General features: G+C 37.9%; 1 protein-coding gene across 16 annotated transcripts in view; it reads right to left on the bottom strand.

Annotated features, from left to right (window-relative positions):
* NRXN3 (neurexin 3) overlaps nucleotides 1-17,718 on the bottom strand; it is a 1,711,975-nt gene that overhangs the window by 1,035,863 nt on the left and 658,394 nt on the right. For 13 of the 16 annotated variants that reach the window (XM_060295131.1, XM_060295132.1, XM_060295124.1 and 10 more), the window contains one exon: nucleotides 16,575-16,601. The exons of the other annotated variants lie outside the window; for them this stretch is intronic. In XM_060295131.1, coding sequence (XP_060151114.1) covers nucleotides 16,575-16,601 — 27 coding nt within the window. The remainder of the gene's footprint in view (nucleotides 1-16,574; nucleotides 16,602-17,718) is intronic. 16 annotated transcript variants of the gene reach the window in all.

Below are 17,718 nucleotides of genomic sequence, written 5' to 3'. Positions count from 1 at the left end.
AACACGATGATCCAAAACCTATGGGATGCAGCAAAAGCAGTTCTAAGAGGGAAGTTTATAGCTATACAAGCCTACCTCAAGAAACGAGACAAATCTCAAATTAACAATCTAACCTTACACAGAAAGGAACTAGAGAAAGAAGAAAAAACAAAACCCAAAGTTAGCAGAAGGAAAGAAATCATAAAGATCAGAGCAGAAATAAATGAAATAGAAACAAAGAAAACAATAGCTAAGATCAATAAAACTAAAAGTTGCTTCTTTGAGAAGGTAAACAAAATTGATAAACCATTAGCCAGACTCATCAACAAAAAGAGGAAGAGGACTCAAATCAATAAAATTAGAAATGAAAAAGGAGAAATTACAACAGACACTGCAGAAATACAAAGCATCCTAAGGGACTACTACAAGCAACTCTATGCCAATAAAATGGACAACCTGGAAGAAATGGACAAATTCTTAGAAAGGTATAACCTTCCAGGACTGAACCAGGAAGAACTAGAAAATATGAACAGACCAATTACAAGTAATGAAATTGAAATTGTGATTAAAAATCTTCCAACAAACAAAAGTCCAGGACCAGATGGCTTCACAGGTGAATTCTATCAAACATTTAGAGAAGAGCTAACACCCATCCTTCTCAAACTCTTCCAAAAAATTGCAGAAGAAGGAACACTTCCAAACTCATTCTATGAGGCCACCATCACCCTGTACCAAAACCAGGGGAAGATAGTACAAAAAAAAAAATTACAGACCAATAGCACTGATGAATATAGATGCAAAAATCCTCAACAAAATACTAGTGAACAGAATCCAGCAACACATTAAAAGGATCATACACCATGATCAGGTGGGATTTATCCCAGGGATGCAAGGATTCTGTAATATATGCAAATCAATCAATGTGATACACCATATTAACAAATTGAAGGAGAAAAACCATATGATCATCTCAATAGATGCAGAAAAAGCTTTCGACAAAATTCAACACCCATTTATGATAAAAACCCTGCAGAAAGTGGGCATAGAGGGCACCTACTTCAATATAATAAAGGCCATATACGACCAACCCACCACAAACATCATTCTCAATGGTGAAAAACTGAAAGCATTTCCCCTGAGATCAGGAACAAGACAAGGATGTCCACTCTCGCCACTATTATTCAACATAGTTTTGGAAGTCCTAGCCACGGCAATCAGAGAGGAAAAAGAAATAAAAGGAATACAAATTGGAAAAGAAAAATAAAACTGTCACTGTTTGCAGATGACATGATATTATACATAGAGAATCCTAAAGATGCCACCAGAAAACTACTAGAGCTAATCAATGAATTTAGTAAAGTTGCAGGATACAAAATCAATGCACAGAAATCTCTTGCATTCTTATACACTAATGATGAAAAATCTGAAAGAGAAATTAAGGAAACACTCCCATTTGCCACTGCAACAAAAAGAATAAAGTACCTAGGAATCAACCTACCTAGGGAGACAAAAGACCTGTATGCAGAAAACTATAAGACACTGAAAGAAATTAAAGATGATACCAACAGATCGAGAGATATACTATGTTCTTGGATTGGAAGAATCAATATTGTGAAAATGACTATTCTACCCAAAGCAATCTACAGATTCAATGCAATTCCTATCAAATTACCAATGGCATTTTTACAGAACTAGAACAAAACAATCTCAAAATTTGTATGGAGACACAAAAGACTCTGAATGGCCAAAACAGTCTTGAGGGAAAAAAATGGAGCTGGAGGAATCAGACTCCCTGACTTCAGACTATACTACAAAGCTACAGTAATCAAGAGAATATGGTACTGGCCCAAAAACATAAACATAGATCAATGGAACAAGATAAAAAGCCCAGAGATAAACCCACGCACCTATGGTCAACTAATCTATGACAAAGGAGGCAAGGATATACAATGGAGAAAAAACAGTCTCTTCAATAAGTGGTGCTGGGAAAACTGGACAGCTACATGTAAAAGTATCAAATTAGAACAGTATCAAATTAGAACACTCCCTAACACCATACACAAAAATAAACTCAAAATGTGTTTTCAAGACCTAAATGTAAGACTGGACACTATAAAACTCCTAGAGGAAAACATAGGGAGAACACTCTTTTTTTTTTTTTTTTTTTTTTTTTGCGGTACGCGGGCCTCTCCCGTTGCGGAGCACAGGCTCCTCCGGACGCGCAGGCTCAGCGGCCATGGCTCACGGGTCCAGCCACTCCGCGGCATGTGGGATCCTCCCGGACCGGGGCGCGAACCCGCGTCCCCTGCATCGGCAGGCGGACTCCCAACCACTGCGCCACCAGGGAAGCCCGGGAGAACACTCTTTGACATAAATCACAGCACGGTCTTTATTGATCTGCCTCCTAGAGTAATGGAAATAGAAACAAAAATAAACAAATGGGACCTAATGAAACTTCAAAGCTTTTGCACAGCAAAGGAAACCATAAACAAGACGAAAAGACAACCCTCAGAATGGGAGAAAGTATTTGCACATGAATCAATGGACAAAGGATTAATGTCCAAAATATATAAACAGCTCATGTAGCTCAATATTAGAAAAACGAACAACCCAATCCAAAAATGGGCAGAAGACCTAAACAGACATTTATCCAAAGAAGACATACAGATGGCCAAGAAGCACATGAAAAGCTGCTCAACATCACTAATTATTAGAGAAATGCAAATCAAAACTACAATGTGGTATCACCTCACACCAGTTAGAATGGGCATCGTCAGAAAATCTACGAACAACAAATGCCGGAGGGGTGTGGATAAAGGGGAACCCTCTTGCACTGTTGGTGGGAATGTAAACTGATACAGCCACTATGGAGAACAGTATGGACGTTCCTTAAAAAACTAAAAATAGAATTACCATATGACCCAGCAATCCCACTACTGGGCATATACCCAGAGAAAACCATAATTCAAAATGACACATGCACCCCAATGTTCACTGCAGCACTATTTACAATAGCCAGGTCATGGAAGCAACCTAAATGCCCATCGACAGATGAATGGATATAGAAGTTGTGGTACATATATACAATGGAATATTACTCAGCCATAAAAAGAACAAAATTGGGTCATTTCTAGAGACGTGGATGGACCTAGAGACTGTCATACAGAGTGAAGTAAGTCAGAAAGAGAAAAACAAATATCATATATTAACACATATATGTGGAACCTAGAAAAATGGTACAGATGAACCAGTTTGCAGGGCAGAAATTGAGACACAGACGTAGAGAACAAACGTATGGACACCAAGGGGGGAAAGCGGTGGGGGGGTGGGGGTGGGGGTGCAATGAATTGGGAGATTGGGATTGACATGTATACACTGATGTCTATAAAATTGATGACTAATAGGAATCTGCTGTATAAAAAAAAATAAAATTTAAAAAAAATAAAGAAGAATTTTATCTTTGAATTTTTTTTTTAAGTGATGTTGAAAGGGAGGCTTCATTCATGCATGCTCCTGGCCCTCAGGATGACTGCTTGGCCACCCTCTTTTCTACCTCCACCCAGAAAACAACTGCTGCTACTTTATGCCCTTTGTGCTGAGCCGTTGGGTGGAGTCTTGTGTGACTGTGAGGTTCTGCACTCAGCCCATGAGTATCCTCATGCTTGAGGGAGCACATCAGATGGCAAATTTAAGAAAAAGGAAAGAAAAACACCACCACAGGTAGAGAAAGACAGAGTGTTAAAGAAAAGGGTAAGCTTCTTTCCTCCTTTTTTAACAAGGGGTTCACATTTTCATTTTGCACTAGGCTCCACAAATTATATAGACGGTTCTGCCTACTGCATATAATTATTGTGGGATTATAGAATATATGTAACAAGTGAAAATATTACATGGCCCAAAATAAACGCTCACTAAACACTGGCCCATTTTTGATGTTTTTGTTTCTTCTGTATATATCTCTTCATAGGCAAACATAAAGGCGTGACACTTGTACCACTCAGCTTTACCAAGGACAGCTTAACCTCTCCGGCATTAAACTGAACCCTTGATCCCCGTGACTTTGCTAGATGAGGATCCTCACTCTTAATAATATGACCTTACTTGGAGTGAGAGAAAAAGCCCTGAATTCATTTCACACAAGATTCTATACCAGCTGCTACATTAAAACCCTGGAAGTTATCTCGGGCACACTCAGCTTCTTCAAACACTGATTCCTGTCCTATCTCCTGTGAAACATTTTACAAAAGAAGCAATTTCCTTTGAAAAATCAGAAAGGTTAGGCAAGTACCCAGGAGGCCCGGGTAACTGATGTTTCTATTGTTACAAGTTCAAATGATCAACGAGCAATCCAAGCTGTGAGACATGAGGGCCACAGGAGTGACAGCGGGTTTTGGTGCCCGTTTAAATGCTGGGATGAAAATCACATGGTTGGGAGCAAGGCTTCCGTTCAATTATTTTTCTTCTTCATCAAATGATGTTATAGCTATTACTACTAATAATGATGGCTCAGAGAAATTGCCTTAGGGACAAGGGCTAATGAGTAGCAGAGCAGGTATAACTGAACCCACAAGTTCTTTTCTTCCCACCAGGTAACGCTGCCACCCATGCTGTTGTTGTTTGTTTTTGTTTTGTTTTTCTGCTCTGAGTAATGTTCCTCATTCTCTTTAGGATCAGTTTGAAGCTTAAAGGGGCCTATAAAAATAATACAGGAAAGAGTATAGATTTCTATCCAGGGTGGGTGAGACATAAAACCTACACAATTTGACATGTACAGAACAATACTGCCCAAAAGCAATTTGTGCTTCCGATGTTTCTTTGAACAATCAAAAGAAGAGTCAGATCAATTTGAAATCACATTTCCTCATTTTAAATGTCAGCCTTCTAACATAGTAGTATTTAGTAAGGATTTCTGAAAACATATTTCTCTTTAGGACCTGGACAAATATCCTTAACATGTTAATCTATGGTATTCTAATTGGATCTGCTGAGATTTCCTTCTTTGTTAAATATGGAACAATTTTCCTTTTACTAAGTAATCTGTATTCATACATGGAGATTTCTCTTGTCATCCAAAGTTTCAAGTCATTAGGCTTATAATTATTAATTCAATAAATGTGCATTAAGGCCAACTATATGTCTGGCACTGGCCAGACAGTGAAGATACAATGACGAATAGGACATTTTCCCAAACTGTGAGGAATCCAAAGATTGGTTCAGGAGGTACACATGTAAGCAAATAAAGCAACACAAATGTGATGAGACTTCTGAAGGTTGTGCACTCAGGGTGCTCTGGAACTTTAGAGATGAACAAACCTAGACACGCCTGAGGAAGGGAAGGCTTCGCAAGAGTGGTGACCCCTGAGCTGTCATGAAGGATGAGAAGCAGTTGGCTATGGAGATACAGACAGAAATGGTCCACATAAGGCAAAGTGCATAAGGTAGAGCATGGATGCAGAAACGGAGGTATAAGAGAGTTTGAGGAAGTCGGGTAACCACAATCTGTTTGCTGAGACTAGAGCACTAGGGTCTAATGGAAAGAGATAAAAGACAAGGAATACCAACTAGGCATCAGGCACATGGAGGATGACTCAGCAATTAGCTGTTATGGCATTCCAACACTACCCTCTTCTTAGTCATCCCTATGTCTGTGATAATTCCTAATTCATCCTCTATGCATCCCTAAATGCCAAGTACCTTCCTGTCACAGAATTAAGCAGTGCCTTAGAGACTAGTTACGAATAAGAACGGGACACTAATATGTCTATAAAGCTGAGGTGAGGAAGCCTGACTCCGGAAAGGTCAAGGTTACAGAAAGACAAGCTAAAGAAATAGGATTTATTAGTGACTAGATGCAGCGTCTTTCGTGGGGACCATTAGCCCTTGTCCTGGAGTGCTGATTGCGTTCATTTGAGCATCAACATGTCAGCATCTGAGCTGGACAGGCAACATGTGCGGTCGTGAGGAGCACAGCATTGAGGTCAGATATACTGAAGGTGAGGCCAGGCAAAGCGTTTCACATGATTAAGTCTCATGTCTAAAATGAGGATAATAACACCTTATAAGACCATGGTGAAGATTAAACAAGATCATGCAAGCAAACTGCTCATCTCAGAGCCTGGCAGGCAGAAAACAATCTTGGCTATAATTTTTACTGTAACTAGTAGCCATTTGTAAAGTCGATCACTTTATATAACAATAGCAAAGGTTTAAAGTTTGTTATTGCAAATGTCCTTGTATATGGACTTAGCAGCATCCATTTTTGCTGTAACAAAGGAAGAAAAGCATTCAGGGAAGATTTGTCAAGGGGAAAGAATGGGGTTGTGTCTTTACTTAGTGTTCAATTTTCTTGCCTTTGAGATGTCAATCATGAGATTCTCATTCTACCAGGTATGTAGGGGTATGGATAAACTCAGTCATGGATAAGTACCTGGGCACTTACCTAGTCATTAGGGTAATAGAACACCTAGCTTTTCTATTTCTGATAATCAGCAAGTTTTTTTTTTAATTGGTTCCTTTAACAAATAGGGAGTTTGCTTGTAAATAACAATAAATGAATCAAACAGTTAAGTTAAACATTCCAACTACTGACAGGTATACAATATGACTTTAATTTCAACCATGAATTTCTTCTTATAAGGAGATGGCAAGCCTTCTCTAGCCATCCCCTAGGCCAATGGCTTCACCATATTGACTTTATTCACCTTCTACTGTGTTTTCTTTTTCCTTGTGAGATCAGAAAGATACAGAATTTTTCTACAGCGATAGAACACATTCCTCTTATGCTACTCCATTACAAATACTCACGTGTGTCCTTTCTCTTGGTCTTTGCCTACTTTGCACACATTATGTTGTTGCCATCTGCTGCTTCAGCTCCTTTCCTGTTTTCTGTCTCTGCTTCTCTCACCACCCCACTCCTGGGGGCATCCTCCTTTCGGTCAGTGGGGTAGTTCCTTCTCCTTGGAAGGAAAAGGGTTTCCTGACCGACTGTCACAGGAAAACCACTCAGAGGAAATAGACAGCCCTTCTTCTCTCCACCTTGAACATTTCTAATTTTCTTACTTTTTATTTTCTTAAGAACAGAGGAATAGCCCCCTGTTTATTGTTTTAGATTTTATCCTGCCCACACTTGTGGGTAACATGAATTTCATTTCTCTGTCATCTCTTAGACTTCAGAACTAAACTTCACTCTATTCATAATGCTGTTCACCCAACAACCAAGACTTTAGGTCACCATATCCTTCCTAATTTGGTATCTTTGCAGTGGCTTACCCCCCCACCCTGCATTTTTTAAAACTAATTCTGAAGAAAATCATGTCTCGTAGCATCACTGAAAGACTACAACTTAGGTGACAAATGGTGTTCATTTGATTAAGAATCAGAAAATGAAATTTTTGAAGACTCATGCCTGCCACTGATCACCCTGAGACCTTATGCAATGCACGCACCTTCCCCAAGCCTTGGCTTCCCCATTCATAATATGTTAATATTTAAATATATGCCCCCGACAGGCCTACTGGGAGGATCCTGAGCTCATAACCGTTCAAAGACTTTGCTTCAGGGGATATGCTCTCTATTACATTTTGTCTCTCTTTTAGAACACATGCCTTTTAACATTTTCCTATTGCAATATAATGTCAACCATTCAGGAAGACTTAGATTACTATAACTAAGCACCATATACCTCTTGCTTTCACAAGGCTTTTGGGATGACAGCAAAATTGTTTTGTATACAAATATTGTATAATCAGATTTACTCTGAAACAACTTCATTTTCAGAAGGAAAATGTAAACATCCCCTTTAAGATTTATTTCTCCAACTTCTAATAAACATCCAGTTAGAAAGCCTTGTGATTTTAGTCACTTAATCAATAGAACAGCCAGAAAATTACTCTGTTTCTTTCAGAAGCAACATCCCCTGGTGCCTAAGTTTTCTTCCCAAAATTGATTCTAAAACTGAGAAAAACTCTGTTGAGATGCTCTGAATCAGTAGGGAGACTTGCACTTTGTGGTTAACTGTTCCAGAAATTCTATAGTTCAAATTATAATCTTCTCCTAAATAATGTATGAGGGAAACCTGCTGCACTATATATACTATCTAGTGAAAAGCAACAAAAAAGAAGTATATTCACTGATGCATTTATCTTGTTATCAAACAGGAATAAAGGGTTTGGTTGGTAATGTTAACTTGTCAAATGGTTACTACACGTACTACACCTCATTGATAAAGTGATCCTTCCTAATTTTCAAAATATAAACTGTTCCTAAATATAAACTGTGCCTAATACTTGGCGAACTTGTCACCTTGTAAACCTTACTGCGGCTATTAGACAAATAAAATGGATCAGAGTATAAAAAGACATTTTCAAACCGTAGAAGAAAAAACAGAAACACCATTTATAGTCAAAATTACAGCGCCTGAAACATCAGCTGTTGACGTTTCGTATGGCTCTAAGCAGGTGGTCAGACGCAGGAGGACAAGCCAAAACAGAAAAAGGAAAATAAGGAAAAAGACGTGACTAAGGAGACCCAGTGTTCAGGGCCTCAGCACTAGGAATATACATACATTGTGAAAAAAAGAAACCATTATGTTGAATGGAATACTGAAATGAACAATTGCTGAATAAAATCTATGAGAAACTCATCTGGATTTTAAAGGTACATACATCTGAGTTTCAATTTCTCTAAGAGAAACAGAAAACGAGGGGAAAATGGGTGTGTGCCTAGTCTATGAGGATTCCTTCTGCATTTTCCTTGGAAATCCACAGTATAAATCCCTAAAACTGACATCAACACCTGGAACCCAGTTAACTCTCAGTAAATGATCATCGAATAAGTGAACAAAGAGTGACAACATGTAATATTTACTGATACACATTCACCTTCCTTCATGAAATTCTTCTGACCCAACCAAAGCCTGGACAAATTGGATTTCATGAAAACCTTCATTTTGTCTGAAATTCCCTGCTTTACAGAGGAAATAATATTTATTCTTTCAGATTATTAGGGATAAAAGAACAAATTCACTCCAGTTATTTTTTTCTTCCTTTTAGAATGACAACAAAACAAAGAGCTGTAGTTTATATTTTTCTGGCTTGTATCTCTGTATCGATCCCTAAGAGTATTTGTGAAAATAATAAATTAAGGTAGAGAAATGGGTACAATTCATTACCTCAGTGACTTAATTATTTTTTAAGTATACACTATGTCCAAGGTAGCTTCAGGTCATGAAAATCCTACAGTGGCCAGATATCAGCATAAAAATTTGAGGCTGTGTTGACATAAGATATCACTATATGTATGTACATATCTCCAAACTATGTACACTAATTTCATGGAGAAGTACAGTGGCTTGAACTGTGATTGTAAACAGTTCTAGGAGTCTATATTGCCGCTCTTGCCAGACAGTTCAGTTCACCATAGATCATTCCTAAATTGGCAAGGTGTTTGCTCTTTTTTAGGATGTTCAGATAGAGAAATTTTACGCCTTTATTTATCAACCTTTTCTAAAATTCAATAACTCTATCAACTTTGCTTATATCTATATACTTCGTGAAGTGTGTTTTTAACTTCTTTGTTTTTTCCATCTCCTTTGCTATTTCCTCTGCTTCTTCCTTTTATGAGACAAAACACTCTCCTTGGGAAGCCACTTATTTATAATATAATGCTTCAATCTCACTTCTATCTACTCTTTAATTGGGTGCTTGATCCCAATCCCTTTATCCTTTCTAAAATCCAGATGGATTACAAATGTTAAAATACCTTCCTGAGTGGACTTTTCCATACCAGGAGCCCACTGTACATAAGAGAAGCAGACCAAAAAGTGATAGATTTGCATGTTAGAGCCCAGGGATCAGTTTCAAATCACAGAAAAAGTGGTCTTAGCTAAAGCCACTGAAAGAGACGTTCCTTCTTCTGATTTTCTCTATTTTAACCTGTGCTCAAAGGACATTCTCAGAATTTGGGGATGGATGGTACTGTAGTTCTAACTGCTAAATGGTCATTAATTCTCTACTTCTCTGGGCATCATGTATAAATCTGATAAGGCCTGAACCACCAGCCTTTGTGTATGTGTATGGAATATGTGTAATTTCAATTACCCAAAGGTCCACATGTGAATCTCTTAACATACTGACTTATGCTATGCCTCAACAAACTGGTTGAAACCAAAATACAAGATCTCCTAAGAGGGGGATGACTCTCTTCTCCTCTTGGTGATCTAGCCCTCCTTTCTCACAATGGTCTGAATAAACTTGATGACTTTTAAATCCATGCCAGGAATGTACCAAGGAAGCCAGACAGACAGTAATGTTCTTAGCCAGAAATCTGTACCCTTGCTGCAAAAACTCTTATTTCTCTGACTCTCTTTTATTTTAGTTCCTATTTAGATTATAAAAAATTGATATTAGAAGATATTAAAGTCACAAATATGATATCATTGAATCATATCTGTGCAGTTTAAAGATAATATTTTCATTTTAGAACACTATTAAGCTTTCATTAAAATGATATCAGAGTCTCCAAGACAAAAACAGAAGAACTCATGAAACCAAAATACTTTCATTAGTTCTGGGTTAACATCAAGTATTTGTTTATCATAATGCACTGAGGGGGAAAAAAAAGCCAATGTGATGTTCTCATCAACAGTATTAGTAATGCTATTGATGCAGAATCCAATGCAACTCTGATGGCCTTGAAAAGAGTTTATTATTGCCCTGAGTAATAGACTGAAGGAAGTAGGATGCTCATTTTACAGGCATCTATTAAGCTACCAAGAAAGGCTTTAAGAATACATAGGTATCCATTCTTGAACAAAAACAGTTCTCAAAAGATCGTCTTTTCAGTTGAAATACTCTGCTAGTACAAGTCATCCTCATCATCACCAAAACCATCACCATCATCACACATTTAGCACGTTACGTTCTAGCTTCTGTTCTTACTCAAAGACGCAGATACTGTAATTATGCACATTTTACAACTGAGGAAACTGAGGGTTAAAGTAAATTGTCCACAGACACAAAACTCATTAGTGGTATAGAAAGGGTTGAACCCAGCCTATCTTTGTAATATTCAATGTTTATTTAGGAAGCATCCTACTATCACAGTCAAATCTGCCTATTATTGATACTATGAATAAACTTACATGTGAGGTATTTTATATGTCACAAGAAATATAAAACATTCCAAAGAGCAACAAAATTATGTGTTATCTTTTAAAATTCAGGTTTTGGTAAAAGTTGAAGTACACCATAATCATTCCATAAAGAAATACAAAGTCTCAGGTGTGATGTTGATAGTTGGATAAAGAATAATACATTATTGGATATAAGATTCTGCTTTGTGATTTTTTTCCATCGTCACTAAAACTCTACTAAGAGAAGTAGTATGATCAGGCTGACAGCAATGGTGATCCAAATCTTGGAATGGATACCAGAGAGATTCTACAGTTTCCTTTGCAGAGACTTAATAATGAAGAAGTCAGCCTCCTGGTTGACCTGAGGAGGTAAGTGTTTCTGAGTTAAAGGGATAAGCTCAACAAGTCAGCTCTGGGATTTCTAGATGAAGCAGGCCTAAAGATGATGTCACTTATTCTGGTACCACAGACAGGGAAGACAGAGAAAAAGAGAAGAAAACCAGAAGTCTAGTGTAATAAATTTTAATGCCTAAATTAAGCAAGAACCACCTACACCCTGTTGACTTTGCCAAAACACTGGCATTGAGTCTGCCTGGAAACCCAAAGCAGAGAAGCGAAGGCAAAAAGCAAAAAACAGGTGCAAGGCAGAGCAAGTGCGAGAGAAGGAATATTTAGTAAACACTAGTAGTTTTCAGAGGTATGATTTGGAGATATAGAACATCCTTGTGATGCTATTTTCTTGCAGCTCTTATATTACTGTGCATCTCTATGATTCAAAGATAACAGAGTCTGTGGGAAGTGGACAAGATTATAAAAGCTGTTCTCAGACACAAATGACTACATTGTGGCACTTCCCTGTCTTAAGGTCAGTATATTTTTGTATGTCAAAGAAGGAAAACATTAATCTTATCACAGGTAAGTTAGTAAGGCTTCAAGTTCAAAGTAACTGGGGGGAGCTCTACATATACCTAAATAGTCAGGCATATACACAAAACTCACGATTTCCTCACAACTTTCATGTGATATATGCCCTCCTTTCCAGAACGATTGAGAGAATGGCCACACACAGAGGAATTAGCCTTTGAGAGAGAAAGACTGGAAAAAAGCGGGAAACTGACATTCATTAATTTGTGTTCACTATACTCATTCATACTATACTCATTTAATCAATATGAGGTCACTGTATTCATCCATACAGCACACAGCTTAAAAGGGATGGGATGAAGGAGGGGCTAGGAAATCATAGGGCAGAGTCACAATCAGACAAGGTTCAAGACGACAAACCATTTTACAGACTTTCATTTGAGCAAACACCCACGAGATCAACAAGAAGTTCATACCTGTTTTCAGAACTGCATGCCTCTTAGGTACTGCCAGCCTCATGGAACTGGAACCATAGGAATGAGTGACTTCCTCCAGAAATTCCCAGAAAGCAGCCCTGTTTTCTTTAGCTGTGCTCCAGGTCACCCTGGAGTTCAATCCACCATGATGACTGCCAACTCTGTTGCTCTTTCGCAGTTTTAAAGTCAGTTCTAAATTGGAAATTTCCTTACTACTTATTTTGCAATATCCCTGGCAGATGAATCAAACACAGCATATCCCCAATTCAACCAAAGACTTTGATTGGCACAGTCTCTAATAAATGTTTGGTGATAACAGCCTGAGAAGAGTTTATGGTGTGGTACCTTGCAGGATTTGGAGAGCAGGGGTAGTAATATTTGGAATGAGTAATGATAAGTATATCATAGATATTATGGGGAAAGACAAAGTACTGGAAAAGAGAAAGTAAGAAAGGGAGAAAGGCAGAGAACCTGATTAGAAAATTGTTTCTGCTTCTTGGAAACCCTTGTCATGGAGCTGTGTCAGTTACTGACAGAAGGGCCAGCCAAGAAAGCCAAAAGGAAAAAGGCTTTTGTCTTGTGATCACTGCCCTCTATCATGTCCCGTTATTTTCTCCTCACACTGGAAGATGGTCCTTCTTCATGTTCTTCTTGCCATTAAAAAGACAGTCACACAAACCCTTGGAAATAGCCATTTCCCTGAACGAACAATATTTTGAGGCAGATGAACAGGAAAAAAAAAAAAAAACAGATGATGTCATTCAGTATGTTACCTGACTGACTTTTCACAGAACAGGCATTCTAAAAAAGAATTAACTGGAAAAATTCATGAACTTATATACAAACTTAAAGTTTAATTCACTATGTTCCTTCAAGAGAAAAAAGTTTTGTGTTGCAACTTGAGCAATTACACCCTATGACAGCTACTGAAATGCCAGCTGGAGCTCAGGAGTAAGTGGAAAGTCCTTCCCTCTCACACTCAGGCTGCAAATCAATCTTACTTCTTGTACTCTTCCAGTGAAAAACTGTGTAAGAGGCAGGATCCGCACAACTTGAGATTACAGAAACAACTTGAGATTCTATAACAGGTTGAACTATGAACTCTGATAGGTATGTGAGAAGAGGGGTTTAGAAGTTCTAGTCACCTGTACCTGTTTTATCTCCTAATTTAGTTGTATAGTCTTCTCAAACTTTTCTACCCAAGTGCCAATAATGGTGGGAATGGAATAGAGAGGATACACAATAAAAATGATAGGACTTTGAATTCTTGTGTTTTTTTCTTAAAACATAAGAATAAGATTTATCTATTAAATAAGATTCATGTTTATTTGTGTTCTTCTGCATCATATATCACTTTGCTTTCAACTCAAGTTTTTACTCCAAATCAACAATTAACTTCAAGAAAATGTATCACATATACTTTGTGACTCTACAGTATCCTGGGTACATATCTATACACCTCAGCATTAAAGGACTTAGATTAGTTTGAAGAGCTTGTGTTTTGTTTTGTTTTGTTTTGTTTCTATTCAACCCCTGTGCAACTAGTGGGCACTATGTATTCTTTCTCTGATGCTTTCACCAAAACTAACTTCCGTAGTATGTTAAAGATTTATCATGAGAATTCAAAATTGATTTTTCAAAATCCAATCTTGGCTTTTTACCTAAATATTGATTTAAGCCAGTTATATTCTTTCTATGCTGTGATCGAAGTCGGGAACGCATCTTTGCCGTGTGCATTTCCTCTCGATGCTGCTTTTGGTGGCTCTGAATAGAAAATCTTTTCTCAGGCTTAGAAAAATCTGCTGGCATCTGTGTCCTGGATAAGAATCACTGTATTCCCAGGAGAAAGAATTTGGGAACTTGTCTTATGATGACTCTCCATGGCTGATCAGATGGAATATATGGAATTAAATGTAAGATAAAGTATGGATAGAACACAAAAAGCAGGCCCTGATACCCTGATCAAATAACTCCCTCAGTTCTCTGTTCTGCAAATAAGTCTCTGAAGCCAGAAGGTGCCAGCTTCAACTTTGGAAGACGTTCTCCACCTTCATGCTCAGCTTTCATCTTATTTCCTTCTGGAAACTAATGCAAAAGAAAAAGTTTTCTATAGATATGCTATATTTTTTTAAGAAGCCAGACACAGATGACTACATGTTATATGATTCCATTTATACAAAATGCCCAGAAAAGGCAGGTTTATAGAGACAAAAGCAGACCAACAGCTGTCTAGGAGTATGGGCAGGAGAAGGGATTAACTGCAAAAGGACATAAGAGAAATTTGGGGAGTGTTGGAAATGTTCTAAAATGTGAATATGGTGATATCTGGACAACCCTAGAAATTTAATAAAAATCACTGAACTGTAGGCTTACAATGGATGAACTCTGTGGTATGGAAATTATATATCAATAAAGCTGCTTAAAGAAAGAGAAAATGCCAGTCTTCGGAGAAAAAGGATGTTTCAATTAGACTTGTAATGATCTAAATATCATGAGAAATTTCTGGCTAATTAGAAATATTTAAACACAGCAATATAGGACATTGCTTAAATTAACTGAAAGTGATGCCAGGACAAGCAGAAAGCACTGTACTTTAGGAAGTTGTTGTTTATAACAATTTTTTACATTTCTTTTTGTTGTTGCTGTTCATTTATATGGAACATTTGCCACCCAGAAGTGGATTTGGGCTTCATTAGTTTGTCATCCTGATAATGTATCTCCCAAGAAAGAAGGTTAAACCAGCTAACACCTTTAAAATTTTTAGAAAGATGGGACAAACAAGTAAATGAAATGTAAGAGGCTATCTCCTTTTCTGAGTTTGTTCCTACAGAAAGACCCTAGCAAGGAAAGCAGCAAAAAATCAGGAGATAATACTGCGAATCATGTGTGTTAGATGCTCAATCAATCCAGTTTTGTCTTCCTGGTCCACAGGAAGACTGTTATTTCCCAGTTTCCTCTGAGTTTAAGATGGAACCATGTCTGACAAAATATAAGCGGAAGCGATGTATGGCATTTTCAGGCAAGGCAATAAAACATATTGCGTAACTATCCAAGCTCTCTCTCTCTTCCCTATGGATAGAACGAGAGGTGAAAAACTCCAAGGTTGTTGAACCCAACTCATGGAAGAATCTTAGTTGCCTGAATTACTTCTTTGAAGAGAGCTGACCAGGAGCGCTGCTCAACTGGCATTGGACTTTGCCCGAACAAGAAAGAAACCTTTTTTGTTGAGCCATTGAAATGCTGGGATTGTCTGTTGTAGCTTATCACCCTAACCAATTATCCTAGTTGCTTAATTGTTATTTAATTGCCTTAACTAATATGACACACTATAGAGCTCAAAGTATATTTCTTCCTTTCTTCCTTTTATCACCTAGTTCTACTCTTTCCCTCATGCCCATCTTTCCTCTTTCTCCTCCTATTGCCCTACTCCAGCTAATGTGCACTTCTGAGACAGAGGAAGAAATGCGTGAGTAGTATTCAGCCTGTTCCTCCTTAAGACCCTTCTTCAAGAGGTGGAATATTTGAATGGAATAAGGTAAAAATAATAGTCTGCCATTCTTTATTCAGAAGAGCTAGAATGTATCTCAAGTCTTTGGTTAAAATGTTGCATTATTACCAAGAGCAATGCTTTGCCCACCCTCCTTAGGGGGGAAAAAAAAAACCTACAGCGATAAATGCCAAGAAACAAATGTCAGAGTTGGCAGCCACCTTGTGGGTCATGAACTTTGCTTTCATTTTCTGAAGTTTTTGGTAGTGGAGAAGTGCATTCTGGTTGCTCTAATGCTTTTTGTCCACCCCTGAGAGTTATTTTCCCAAAACAACAAATTACCATTTCAATTCATTTTCAAAGTCATTATCCAGGTACCCTTTCCTCCTTTTCCGCATGTAGAACAAATGCAAGGAAAGAAGAGAGGACCTGCCGCAATTCCGAAACCACACCCTGGGCCACACTCAGCCCAAACCATCACCCCAGCCCTTCAGCTTGTAAACCCCAGTTCCCCCCAACTCCACTGTCAAAAAATAAAATAATTCAAATAAAAAACAGCTCATAAAACAGTAAACAAAATAAAGTCAGTTTTCTTTTTTTTTTTAAAGAACAAAATGAAACTTGAGGGAAAACTTACTGGAGTTACAGTTTATCCTGATACAGTCTAGATGGGGAAAAATAAATGAAAGATGAAATTGCATCCTTCAAGGTAACAGCTGCAGACATCCAAAAACAATCAGTCCACCCTTCCGGGGACAGACACACGCAAGAAATGTGGCCATTTTATATATATATATACAGTATGCACAAGTTTAAGGGTGGGTGTATATGTACAGTATATTGTTTAGTAAAGTTGGATACATATATATATACACACACACACATATATATATACACGTATGTATAGAGATATATACTGGTATACATATATATCCACAATAGACACCGAGTAGGCTTTTTTTTCTTTCAAAAATCCTATTCACTTATATAAAGTATTTCAAAACTGGACTTTGAAATATTAATTTTGTTAAACTTGGAAAATACTGCAAAAATTTCCCCACCAAATGTAGGTTTTAGTTTGTTTCTCTCTACAACTGGTTTTTCTTAAAATTTATCTTTAATAGTACCATCAAGACAATTTTTGTTTTAGTATTTCAAAGATATATCACCAGTCTGACATATCGTATCATTTTAACAAATCTGTCCATGAAGTTTCTCAGTGCAGTATTTAACCCTTTCTCTTTTTCTAAAACCAAACTCCCTCCACCCTCTCTCCTCAGGTCAGGCCCCAAATGCTATAGAAATTTATGCAGGCAGATTTGCCGTTACCCTCAGAGGTAAGGAAAGGGTTAACACCACCTGGTCATTTTCTGTCATAAAATGGCCACTTGCAAACAGCTAACCGCACAAACACCCATCCCAGATTTTAGAGAGGCGGGCTCGGGTGCTGGCTAAAAGGAGTTGTATGATATTATCATAATTGATTGGGGTCTCTGCTGTAGTTTCAAAGGCCCCCAGACCAACCCCCTCATGAAGCCCATCTCCGTCTTCCTGCCTGAATGCTCAGACTGAATCAAGCGCCCACAGCATTTGAGGAGAAGGCGAGACAGGCACATGGGGAGGAGGTCTTGGGCACCTTTGACATCCTACCTATTTCCCTCTGTGATCCTGCATCTTGAAGAAAGAAAGTTCTTTTTTTTTAATGGGAAAGAGAGGGAATAAAGGGTGGCTAATTTTCTTGTGCTGGTCACCAGACAAGGTATTTTGTGTCAGAGATCAGA

Source organism: Globicephala melas, chromosome 2 (assembly GCF_963455315.2).
Source record: "Globicephala melas chromosome 2, mGloMel1.2, whole genome shotgun sequence".
NCBI lineage: Eukaryota > Metazoa > Chordata > Mammalia > Artiodactyla > Delphinidae > Globicephala > Globicephala melas.
The sequence above is the reverse complement of the archived record's forward strand: the minus strand, read 5'-3'. Positions and strand labels throughout refer to the sequence as shown.